The sequence below is a fragment of the Oncorhynchus gorbuscha genome, linkage group LG23, assembly GCF_021184085.1.
Source record: "Oncorhynchus gorbuscha isolate QuinsamMale2020 ecotype Even-year linkage group LG23, OgorEven_v1.0, whole genome shotgun sequence".
NCBI classification, from domain to species: domain Eukaryota; kingdom Metazoa; phylum Chordata; class Actinopteri; order Salmoniformes; family Salmonidae; genus Oncorhynchus; species Oncorhynchus gorbuscha.
In genome coordinates, this window is record NC_060195.1 from 46,379,456 (window position 1) to 46,392,389 (window position 12,934).

Here is a 12,934-nt window from a genome sequence, read left to right on the forward strand (position 1 = left end):
CTCTCTGCCTCATGGAAAAATGAGTAGAATTGCATGAAATTAGTTATAAAATGCACAAATCTTCTGTCCATCCATGGGAAAATGTGTAGTATTGCAGCAAACTTGCTTTAAAATGGCTAAATGTTCTCTACACCCCATGGCAAAAAAAGTCTAAAACATCATTTTTTTCTACCCACTGTCAATAGTGTTTTTCTCTCAAGGTGGATGTGACTGCATGTGTGGGTATGGATGTGGGTATACAGACATTTACATTTGAGTCATTTCGCAGTTTCTCTTATCCAGAGTGACTTACTTAGGGTTAAGTGCCTTACTCAAGGGCACATCGACCGTTTTGTTTTAGAAAGTCTGACCCGGGGATTCGAACATTTACATTTACATTTAAGTCATTTAGCAGACGCTCTTATCCAGAGCGACTTACAAATTGGAACGAGCGACTTTTCGGTTACTGGCCCAACACAAGCCACTGCAGCCCCCCATGATAAATTCAGATTTTTGGTGGCCCCCAACCCATCAAAGTTGCCCATCCCTGAGCTTGAAGTTCCTTCTGTAGCTCAGTTGGTAGAGCATGGCGCTTGTAATGCCAGGGTAGTGGGTTCGATCCCCGGGACCACCCATACGTAGAATGTATGCACACATGACTGTAAGTCGCTTTGGATAAAAGCATCTCCTAAATGGCATATATTATTATTATTATTATTATTATATATATATAAACTGCTGCTAGCATCTCTGGCACAGCATCTTGGTCATAACCTGTCACTCAGTTCACATAATAATACCCCATAATACTCATTGGTGGATCACCAATGATTATCACCAACTGCTTTTTAGAGTAGGCTAAATTAATGTGACTGCACATTTGCCACCCAGATTGATTTACAGTTTACAATAACTGTTACACACATTCTGGAATTTACCTTGCACACCCATGCTAAGGTCGTCACTAGTTATCACAGCCACAGTCATTATGGTTTAACCCGACTATTGACAATTTCTCTTCTTAAATCTGATTTTAAACCAGTTGTATTCGGGGGTCACGGAGGACCTGCAGTTGGGTCACCAATATTTTGCCAAAATAATAATAATTATTATTGTATTTATTTTTAGGAACAAAAAAATGAAGAAAAGGCTACACAATTTTGATAAGAGATAACCGTCAATAAATAATTGCATTTTCATTTGTTGATTTAAAAAATCCAAATGGACCTATTTTAAGGTTGTGTCATTAGATTTGGGGTGGTGTCCCCATAATTTATGTCCGAACAAATGGGTTCCCCGCTGAAAATGTTTGAATGCCACTGTTTCAAACCTACCACAATTTTTACCGTATCCCTAAACATAAACTTACATTAAGACCAAATATCAAATTTTTGTTTTCATTAAATTATACTATATAGCTCATTTTTACTTTGTGACTGTGGTAACAACCCCATGCTAAACCTGACGTAATTGTTAACAGGGGAACAACAAACGTGGAGAGTGAAGGTAGCTACATTCAAACATACTTGACCATTGAAATGTGTTGTACAAATACATTTTTATGTTGAATATTCACTGAATAATATACGTTATTTTTATATTTTAGTTACAGATTAATTTAAACTAATCGAAGACAGGCAACACTCACTATGCCCTCGTATTCACCCCTCTTTCGCGACGTAGTGCCTAGCCCAGATCATGTCCTACTAACGTACTCTTAGCGAGAAACAAACATATTTGGCTAGCTAGCCAAAGATTGCGGAACCCTATCTTTGGAAATATAATAATTACTGTGAACTTCGTTTGTTTTAAAACGTGTAACTTCTAACAGTATCCATAACTCTTTTTTTATCCACTGAATAAGATGTCAACTCCAGCAAGACGGCGTTTAATGAGAGATTTTAAACGGTACGTGGGAAGAGTAACGTTAGTTTAGGGCTAGGTGAATCTGTTCAGCTAGCTAGCTCACTTCACAGCTAGCTGGCTAAATGTTAACTTTCAGCTTATCAAACGTATCTGCTACTGGGTAACTTAATTTACTAGCTAACACTTGGGAGTGTTAACATAAAGATAACGTTACAGGTTAATCGTTTCAAGTTGTAGCGAACTTTAGCTAGCCATGCCAGTCAGCTCTATCGTTAGCCTATTTAATTAGCTCGCTAACTGCTAACTAATGCTAACCATCGAAAATAAACGTATTTTTCAGGCTTCAAGAGGACCCTCCTGCTGGAGTTAGTGGAGCCCCTTCTGAAAACAATATCATGGTGTGGAATGCCGTCATTTTTGGGTAAGCGACTGCACTTTAAAAGTAGTTGCTAACTAGCCAAAACAAGTAACGTTAGTTGTGTAGTACAGAAACGCCGCTACCCGCACATCAATGACATGTCAACGTGTATCCAACGTAGAGTATTATTAGCTATGAACTTCCTGTTAATTTTCAAGCAATTAACTTCTAGTACAGCTCTTAACTTTACATGCTTCGGCTATCAAGCTAGTTGACACCAATTTGTAAGTCGCTCTGGATAAGAGCGTCTGCTAAATGACTTAAATGTAAATGTAATGTAATGATTAGCTATATTGAAATTGTTTTCTCTCTTCCCGCAGCCCAGAGGGAACCCCTTTTGAAGATGGTGAGTAGCTAACGTTACCTAGCTGTGTGTTGACTTTCTGTAGCTGCTACATTTTGGTGTTTGTGTTTGATAACTCAAATGCAAGTGATTAGTACCATGATAATGGCTCATTAATTGGGAGATACCTGCTAGTTGGAACAGTACATTGTAGACCAGGTGGTGTCTTATCGGAAAAGTACAGCAATCCAGCTGAATCAGCTTCTTTCACCTGTTGCATGGTTGAGCTGAGATTACTGCCTGCCAGTAAGTGAATGACGCCTGTGAATGGGTTAACCCTTGTTTGTTTTTTCAAAACCAGGGGATTGTATCTGTTTATGACAGCGTCTGCTAAATGACTTAAATGTAAATGTGAATATGCCTTATCAGACCCTAGCTCCCAAACTCTAGGTGGCATTCTGGCATCTCACTACAGTTCTCAGCCATTAGCTTTGCCCACGCCTGCCTCGTGAACTAGATTCCCTACACTTACACTGTTTTAACATTTAGAAAAGTCAGTAATCATTTATTGTAATACGGCTTTCAAAACATATGGCCCTTGTCTTTCATCAGCGAGAAAGAATGCTTAAAATATAAAAAGCTACACTTAGCAGTTTAGCACAGATCCATACAGCTATGTGTGCCTCCATCTGACAAAACTACACTTTCCGAGTTAAACTTACACACAGGTGTTCGACACATGCTAGATTGCTAATTAGTACAGGTGGTAGTCTCTTGTCTGCCATTTGTTTTCCGTAAACAAGCGCTGTAACATGGAGATATGTCTGTGTGGGAAAACTAACCCCAACCCCTATCGAGGTGTGTAGGGTTCTTATGCTTCCAAAACCACGATGCATGTTAATATTCTGATTGAGCGTCAGGGATCTTTAAAAAACTGCCCCCTACAGAACACCCCTTCGTCTAATGACTCTTGTGTGATCAAGGGCTAATCAGGCCCACCAGTAATCCTCTGTTCTAGTGAATGTCTGTGATTGAGTTGCAGTTATGTACATTAGGATTTTTTCTCTGTATACTAGATAATGTTCTCTGGTATTGGAATAGCTGCAAAAATGTATTGGCCAAATACAGTATGCTCATGCTATTTGGTTGCTCAAACCATTTGGCAGCAAGAACAACTTTGAATTTAAGCCCTTCTGTTTTAGCTTGGTCCCAGATCTGTTTGTGCTCTTGCCAATACCAACTCCATTGTTGTCATTGTCAAGCTAACCGGTTAACCTTGTGTGATGATTTAGTGCCCACTTTATAAATTCTCTCATTTCAGGAACTTTCAAACTCACAATAGAATTCACAGAGGAATACCCTAACAAGCCTCCAACAGTGCGTTTTGTCTCCAAAATGTTTCATCCAAATGGTACGTTTTTCTTTTCTGGAAAGGAGGTGGGCACGGCATTTTAGAAACATGCTTATTGCTTACAGGATCCTTTTTATAATGGAACAGCTGAATCTTTGTCAACAAGTCAATCCATCAGTCATTGTTATGAAGAGTAAATGTATGTTTTGTATTGTGTAGTCTATGCAGATGGTAGTATATGCTTGGACATTCTTCAAAACCGCTGGAGTCCGACATACGATGTTTCTTCAATCCTAACTTCAATACAGGTATACTAAACATTCTCCAAAGATTTCCAGCGGGAAATACTCATAAATCGCTGGATTCTTTCCTCGTAAAGATCTTTTGGTGTGCTTTAATTAGTCCTCAAATATCTGTGTTGTCTGATTCAATGTTAGGAACAATTTATTTAAAAACTAAAGTAAAAAAAGGAATACTGTTATTAAAAAGTGTCTTATTGCATTGTCCTAGTCTTTACTGGATGAGCCGAATCCGAACAGCCCAGCCAACAGCCAGGCAGCTCAGCTGTACCAGGAGAACAAGCGGGAGTATGAGAAGAGGGTGTCTGCCATCGTGGAACAGAGTTGGCGTGATTGTTGACCCCCTCACCATTCACAAAGAATGAACAATATCCAGCCTCAAGTCGTAACAAAAACACAGAAGACAAATATCTCATAAAGGAAATGAAATGCGCATCATGGTTTAAATCCTTCTCTGCATTATGTGTGTCTGTAGTGAGGTTTGTATGTTGTTGTGGTATCACTTCATGCAGAATGCTCCTCCTGGACAAGAGCACATCATTAAAGTAAATTGATGTTGTTAAATCTGGGTTACTTACAATGTAATTTACCCCAATATTTCTATCTTGAGACAAAAAGGTATGTTCATTTGTAGTTAATTTTGTATCTTGTCGTTTTAGTGGTTTTAAGTCCTCTACAGTGTGATTTGCTGTGTGGATCAACATTTTTTCTTTTTTTCTATTCTTTGAATGTTTGGTTTCTAGCTTCTCTCACCCATTTGCCTTTTTGAAACTTTAGTATGATATTAACTAAGAAACAATATGATGAACACCGGTCATGGACTTCTATTCCCAACCAATGTCAATCTCAATATCCTATCCTTTTTTTTAATGCACAAACCGTGTTCTTGTTGGGGCTTTGTGCCAAATGGCGCTTTCATCAATGAATGATATGCATCAGGAATCAAGTGTTTCAGAAAGGAACGTACTTGGTGCACTTTCAAAAGTCCTGTAACTGTTGCAACAAAAATAAAAAAGCTACAAGTAACTGTTTCCATGGACAGTTTTTATGCAAGTAAAATAATGTGTGTATATGTGTGTGAATATAAAAATCACGACAGCTGTGCTAGAAAAGGGGTGTTTTGGTGTACTTTTATAAATGCCAGATCATTTGTTCGTTTGACATGGTGTGATCTTTTTGTCGGTAAAATGAATGTGGGAAATGGCAGTGGCAATGCCTTTATGTGTAAATATTGATATAACCGTTATGTCAAAGTACATTTGGAGTCGTGGCGATATGTGTGAGATATTCCCACTACAACTCTGTTTATGCAGATTATTAGGCTGCAGTTGAAATAAATTCTGATTAACTTCACAGGGGGTGAAAGTGCATGTGATGAGCTTAATGCTGATTTCCAATAAATATCGAGGGTCTTATTCTGGTGACATGATGATCGATGCTTGACTTCCATTTGACAAATGAAAAAATATTCTCGGATCTCATCCATAATAATCTCATGTAGACTAGACCAGTGTTTCCCAAATCTGGCTTTGGGGCTCCCCCCAAAATTAAAATGTGCACTCAGTGGGGGCCCCAGGACCACGTTTGGGAAACCCTGGGCTAGAGCACAGGTGCCAAGACAAGAGTAGGCACATTTGCTATTTAACGCAATAGTGTGGCAAAACTATCGGTAGAGTTGAAAATGCGATGGAAACACATTGAACTTTATATCTTTCTTTGGTACATAACTTAAGCGAAAAAGTACATTTTGTGTGCACTATCACACAGATCTTTTATCCACAAGTCCATTTTGGTGGAAACATAACACTGGAGAAAATTGACACAAAAGTGGATTAACTGCCTTGTTCAAGGGCAGAACGACAGATGTTTACCTTGTCAGCTCAGGTAAAACCTTTACAATATTGCTACAAACTTAGACTTGCAAACATTGAACAGAACTGGAATATAGTCGGTTCATAGGAACATCAGTGTTAATAAGAAAATAAATGTTCCAATGCATTTTGATGAATATATTTGTAAATACACATCAGTCAACTCACAAGTATTGAAGTCCAGACAGTAGACAACTATAAGACTTAATTTATTGATCATTATTACAGCTGTGAAAACAAGCAGACAAGTTAACTATTCACTAAGACATATACATCTGACATTTCAAAGGGATCACAGCTTGCGCTTTTACCATGTGACAAAGATCATATTACAAGATCATATTACAAGTCTTGCAAGGCAGCTTTTATTTTTCAATTATCTAACTAAGGGGGGAAAATAACATAGAAAGTATTATGTCAGGGATGTGTCAATGTCAGCATATAGTTACAGATGTCACTTGATGTGATGCCATATACATTTTTACTAATGAAACGTGTGTAGGTAAAATGGCGGGCATTCTGCTGGTTTAGGCTATTTCTGTAGCCATGAAAAATGTTTGCTAAAATGTTTTGAGCCTTTTTGTCAAGATACATAACTCTAATCAACTGTTACAGCACAAATCACTAGCATATTGTGCAAATGTGAAACTGACAGAAGACCAAATTGTAGAATGACAAGAAGCGTTAAAACAATGCCAGAAAATATGCAATCGTAGGAAATGGAATGCAGAAAACACTGAAGTATTTCCCCAAAAGACAAGCCTAGAAGATTGAAACATCCCCAATAAAAGTACAACCTTTGCCCAGATCAGGCACACCTGTTTTTTTTCTGAAGTATCGGTCATCGGTAGTTTGTTGGAGCTATACTACATCCAGTCAGTGTGAGGCCTGAGGTTTCACCAGCTCGTAGCGTCCCACCTGCCCTTCCTGCAAGAGCTGGCCAATGAGCTGGTCTTTGTGCACTTTGCGACTGACGATGAGGAAGCGCAGCCTGCCCTGGCCATATGACTTACTCCGCAGGCCATACTTCTGGGATATCTGGTGGATCTGCTTGCGTTCATCATTGTTGAGTTCAGTGGAGAAGCGCAGGTCATCCTGGCGGTCTGAACTGGCATAGTTACGGATGATGTCCTCAATGTTCCGTTTGGTGAGCTGATTCCCAGACTTGTCCATGTCCATACCCAGTCCTTCTCTGGAGAACTGCTCTTTGACCTTTATGGGTTCAGAGATGCCCTCCCCTTCCCGGCCCAATCCGCCACCCTTCCAGCCCATCTTGCGGAGTAGCTGATTCCCAATGTTATCCTCTTTGATCTCCTGTCTCGAGGCCTCCTCACCAGAGCGCGTCAGAATCTGGTGGCGAGAGAGGGCGTCAGCATTACCCTCCTTCCTGAGGTTAGATTTAACCACAGCCTGTGTCTGCCTGAGTGTGGCCAGGGCTTCCTCTGCTGCAATGTGCTTCACTGTTTTCTTGGGTCCGATGCCTGACGCTACATACTGACCCTCCAGGTATACCTCACACCTCCAGCGGTGATCTGGTAGCACTGTGAACTTATAATCGGCAGCTACCTTGTTGAACTGGGCAGTGTCATTAATGATGCAGATGGCATTGTCTGAGTTCTCTAGGATGACCAGCTCACTCAAGTGTTTCTTCCTACCACCCTGGTGACCGAAACGGCCACCTGATGGGTCAGAGGGATTGTTCCCTCGGGAGAACTGCTGTGGTTGTTGTTGCTGCCGGGCTGCCTGGTTCATGCGCAGTTTCCTCACTGCCTCTTCAGCTGCTGTATGTTTAGATGTCTTCTTACTTCCCTTGGCCTGTGCCACCAGCTCGTCCTGCAGGTACACGCTACATTGCCATGCACTGCTGTTGGGAACCACATCAAACTTGTAGTCAATCTTCATGCGGTTGAAGGCGGCAGAGTTGTTAAGAATGCAGATGGCATCATGAGCGTTGTCAACAATGACAAAATCGGTCCAGTGCTTGCGTTTGTCAGGCTCGTATTGCCCCTTGGAGCTAGGCGTCGGCTTATCCTCTGGATTACGCAGTGCCGGTAGAAAAGCAGGGGTAGGACAGTTGATCTGGCAGACCACAATATCATTGACCAAGGAGTGTTTGAATTTGCGCTGCACTACACGGACCTCCACCGGTTTAAAGAAAAGCTTAATAGCCTGCTCAGAAGCACGGTCCCTGGCCCCGTTTTTGCTTCCAGAGTATCCAGTAGCAAGGTAAACACACTGGCATCTCAGCTCACACGCATAGCCATCAGTTGGTACTTTCCTGTTCTTGGGTAGGTCTGCTGGAGGGATATCTTTGAGGTTGACATAAATGTACTCTGGGTTGGTCTTACAGGCCTGGATGCTACGGCTTAGCATGAAATTGTAGTTTGGAGATTCAGCTCCACACATGAATGCGGGGTCTCTTAAAGTGACAGCTATGGCAGATGCCACACTATTGATCAGCCTCTGCTTTTCATCCAGTACGGCTTGAGATATGGGGATGGGTTGTGAAGAAGACCCAGAAACTGAGGGGCTACTCCTCCCTGGGCTACTGTAGACTCTGCTGAATGGCCTGCTAGATGAGGGTCTGTCCTGATTCCCTCTGTCCTGATGCCCGAAGCCAAGTCCTTGGCGTCCTGAATCCCCCCAGCCCCCTGATCGACTGCCCCCTCCATATCCATCAAACCTAGGGGCCTGAGAGTATGAGTCCGGCTGCCTAGTGCTATGGGCTTCAAATCTGTCTGAGTAGTCCTGCTGCACTTTAGTCATATAATTTGAAGTGGATCCTCGGCTCCCATAACCTAAACCACTTGTGCTACCTGAGGGTATGTCTCGATCTCTCCCTCTATCACTTTGTCCATCTCTGTCCCTCCAAGAGTCAGAAGAAGAACCGTATGATGAAACTCTGTCAAATGCTGGTCTAGCTGCAGAGGAGCCCTGAACTCGGTTGCTGCCATAAGACGGACGGTCAGAGTCCCTCTGTCTCAAACTGTTCACCTCAGTCCTCCGGCGTTCCTTGTCATTCTCCTTCTCGTCATTACCAGACCCACCATTGCTGCCACCACTAACAAAGTGCACAGGCTCAAACAGCGGTCTGGAACAAAATTTAGACACCGGCATCTTCCTCATTGGCTCTTCTCCTAACATTAAAGAACAAATCAGAGAATCAATCAATGACAAGTATAAAACAATAATATAACAATAAAAAAGCATATACACATTATGTTGAGTTAAGTTATTTGCCACCTTCCAGTAGATAAGCAAAATACTTCAACAACATCCAAAATGAGTTAAGATGTGGCAAGGAGTTTAATCTGAAGAACAAAAATCACTCACTGCCATCTGATGAATTGGGTCTCTTTTTTGCTTCAGCACTTGGAACTAGGTCAAAGGAGTGCATTTCGCCAATGTAAATCCCTTCAGCCATATCCAGCACCTCTCTCCTCAGATCAGATCCATACCTTAAAAGAAAACAGAGCTGTATTAGGTAAACAAGCTAAATGTGTATTTCCATGCTAGCACAGTAACATACTGACACTTTATTACCGGAAATACTCTATTAGGGAGAGAACTTGTGTTATTATACTTCCCACATCAAATTGAGGACTAAAAACAAATCTGTAGGCAAGGTAGATGCCCATTTCATTATCCAGTTGTCAGGATATGCTTTGTTGTTGAACAGAGAAGCACATTGGGGATGATGGGGTGAAATAGTTCTCTAAAATCAGGTCAAATTCAAGTCAGTTCAAGTAATTTTCTTCTTCTGAAATCCCACATGCACCCCATGATGAAGACATTGTTTGCCAAAACTATCGATAATACAATTTCACAATAAATCGTTATATGCCTACCACTGTTCCTCACTTTCAAAACTCATTGAGAGGGATTTGGCTGTGTAAATGTCATTACATTAGGAAGATGGCACCAACATAACTAGTGATAGCTAACAAACTCAGTTTACAGACTGCAGTCACAGATTATCCATTATATTGACCAGATACTCAAGTGGCAGCTCTAAAAACGATAATAAATGTCTTCAAAAATGGAAGGCAGTCGGTTGGAGGCAAGATCAGGTGGGCCCATTCTAGCCAATGAGAGGGCAGAGACGCGGGTGAACGATAGAAACAACTCCCATATAGTGTGTTTTTTTTCTTTTCAAAGTTTCCGGAATGTCACCTGTCCTACTTATATCAGTAGTCGTAACAGTATATGCATTACGAAACTTCTATTCGATCAAATAAGTCTCATGTAGCAAATAAACCATTACATTTTTTTTTACCAAATTCGACACTCATTGAACGAAAAGCTTCTCGCTTTGGTGAGCAGGAAAAAAACGCCACCTGCTGGAGAAGACCGGTTTTAGGCCCAGTTATGCCTCTCGCTTCGCCTCTTCCTCTGCGCAAAAACTATTACCAGCTGCCAGCATGGCCACTATCGCTAAGAATTATGGGGCTCAGTGATAGATCAATAAGAATAGGCTGACTGATGCTTCAGTCAAAACCGTTCATTAATGTGGAAACTGCAATTATTTATGCTAACATTGGCTACATTTCTGTTTAATTACGACTCCATTTCGTGCACAATTTATCCCCCCAAAAAATGTCTACGAAGTATACCGATTTATCGTGCACACAACTAGCACAACAGCTAACGTTACCTAGCTGGCTACGTTATCATTGAAGTCAAATAATTCAAGCATGTTTTGCTCATTTTAGTTATGATTTCATCTGCAGACAATTATCTGACTAAAAGTAAAACATGTTATCTGGCGAAACAAGTGACGCAGCAGACGAGCAAAGATGGCTAACCGTAGCTAGTTAGCTCATTGAAAAAAAAAGATTGATGCATCATCTTGCACGGAAATGTGATATGAAGCACGAGACAGATTTTGTCGAATTGATTTTTTTAGCTCAAATGAAAATTTGAGCTACTCTGACCTCTATGCGAAGTTCCAAGTCCAACGTCTCTTTGTTTGTACCTTTTGATGTCAGTTTTTCAAAAATAGTTAGCAGGCTAGCAAGTTCAATGCGTATTGAATGTCCGTAGCTAACTAACAGCTTCGGCAAAGGCTTCGGTCATCACCATAACATCCGGGTGGGGGGGGTCATCGCTGTCAGCTAGCTAGCTGATTAGACTCGAATGCTGCAGTGGTAGCTATATTGAGACTGGTCGTTATGTGGCATTCAGAAATGTGTTGAGCAATTGCAGAATTTCACTCGAAGTGAATTTACAGTAGCTACTCCCATAATAACCCTCTTTTTTTTGTCCCTCTAAAATCGTGGCGTCAGTTTCCGCATGCAACCGCGGAGCTGGTAGCAGACAGGCAGAGGAACTAAATATATTGGAGGAGGTCGACTGTATTATCTTATGTAGCAGACAGGCTGAGGGACTAAATATATTGGAGGTGGTCAACTGTATAATCTTATATAGCAGAGGAACTAAATATATTGGAGGTGGTCAACTGTATTATCTTATGTAGCAGAGGAACTAAATATATTGGAGGTGGTCGACTGTATTATCTTATGTAGCAGACAGGCAGAGGAACTAAATATATTGGTGGTCGACTGTATTATCTTATGTAATGTGTATTAGGTATACAGTGGGGCAAAAAAAGTATTTAGTCAGCAACCAATTGTGCAAGTTCTCCCACTTAAAAAGATGAGAGAGGCCTGTAATTTTCATCATAGGTACACTTCAACTATGACAGACAAAATGAGGGGGGGGGAATCACATTGTAGGATTTTTAATGAATTTATTTGCAAATTATGGTGGAAAATAAGTATTTGGTCAATAACAAAAGTTTATCTCAATACTTTGTTATATACCCTTTGTTGGCAATGACAGAGGTCAAATGTTTTCTTCACAAGGTTTTCACACACTGTTGCTGGTATTTTGGCCCATTCCTCCATGCAGATCTCCTCTAGAGCAGTGATGTTTTGGGGCTGTTGCTGGGCAACACGGACTTTCAACTCCCTCCAAAGATTTTCTCTGGGGTTGAGATCTGGAAACTGGCTAGGCCACTCCAGGACCTTATAATAATAATAATAATATATGCCATTTAGGAGACGCTTTTATCCAAAGCGACTTACAGTCATGTGTGCATACATTCTACGTATGGGTGGTCCCGGGAATCGAACCCACTACCCTGGCGTTACAAGCGCCATGCTCTACCAACTGAGCTACAGAAGGACCTTGAAATGCTTCTTACAAAGCCATTCCTTCGTTGCCCGGGCGGTGTGTTTGGGATCATTGTCATGCTGAAAGACCCAGCTATGTTTCATCTTCAATACCCTTGCTGATGGAAGGAGGTTTTCACTCAAAATCTCACGATACATGGTCCCATTCATTCTTTCCTTTACACGGATCAGTCGTCCTGGTCCCTTTCCAGAAAAACAGCCCCAAAGCCTGATGTTTCCACCCCCATGCTTCACAGTAGGTATGGTGTTCTTTGGATGCAACTCAGCATTTTTTTCCTCCAAACACGACGATTTGAGTTTTTACCAAAAAGTTATATTTTGGTTTCATCTGACCATATGACATTTTCACAATCTTTCTTCTGGATCATCCAAATGCTCTCTAGCAAACATCAGACGGGCCTGGACATGTACTGGTTTAAGCAGGGGGACACGTCTGGCACTGCAGGATTTGAGTCCCTGGCGGCATAGTGTGATTCTGATGGCAGGCTCTGTTTCTTTGGTCCCAGCTCTCTGCAGGTCATTCACTAGGTCCCCCCGTGTGGTTCTGGGATTTTTGCTCACCGTTCTTGTGATCATTTTGACCCCACGGGGTGAGATCTTGCGTGGAGCCCCAGATCGAGGGAGATTATCAGTGGTCTTGTATGTCTTCCATTTCCTAATAATTGCTCCCACA

General features: G+C 41.4%; 2 protein-coding genes across 4 annotated transcripts; one reads left to right on the plus strand and one right to left on the minus strand.

Moving 5' to 3' along the window:
• The first annotated feature begins 1,372 nt into the window (after window positions 1-1,372).
• LOC124010880 (ubiquitin-conjugating enzyme E2 A) lies at window positions 1,373-5,549 on the plus strand. The gene is made up of 7 exons (XM_046323625.1): window positions 1,373-1,485; window positions 1,844-1,887; window positions 2,186-2,266; window positions 2,584-2,609; window positions 3,868-3,957; window positions 4,117-4,205; window positions 4,408-5,549. The coding sequence occupies exons 2-7, from the start codon at window positions 1,844-1,846 to the stop codon at window positions 4,534-4,536; spliced, it is 459 nt and encodes a 152-aa protein (XP_046179581.1). The 5' UTR covers window positions 1,373-1,485; the 3' UTR covers window positions 4,537-5,549.
• Window positions 5,550-6,257: 708 nt separating this feature from the next.
• LOC124011291 (NF-kappa-B-repressing factor-like) lies at window positions 6,258-11,339 on the minus strand. 3 transcript variants are annotated; one of them, XM_046324518.1, is made up of 3 exons: window positions 11,043-11,339; window positions 9,401-9,525; window positions 6,258-9,204 (listed from the first exon to the last, which is right to left on the minus strand). In XM_046324518.1, exons 2-3 carry the CDS (start codon window positions 9,489-9,491, stop codon window positions 6,944-6,946), a joined length of 2,352 nt encoding a protein of 783 aa, XP_046180474.1. In that variant the 5' UTR covers window positions 9,492-9,525; window positions 11,043-11,339; the 3' UTR covers window positions 6,258-6,943. The 3 variants fall into 3 exon arrangements, with proteins under 3 accessions (XP_046180474.1, XP_046180473.1, XP_046180472.1); XM_046324517.1 differs by having other exon boundaries at window positions 11,002-11,339; XM_046324516.1 differs by lacking the exon at window positions 11,043-11,339 and adding an exon at window positions 9,916-10,119.
• Between the last annotated feature and the right edge of the window lie 1,595 nt (window positions 11,340-12,934).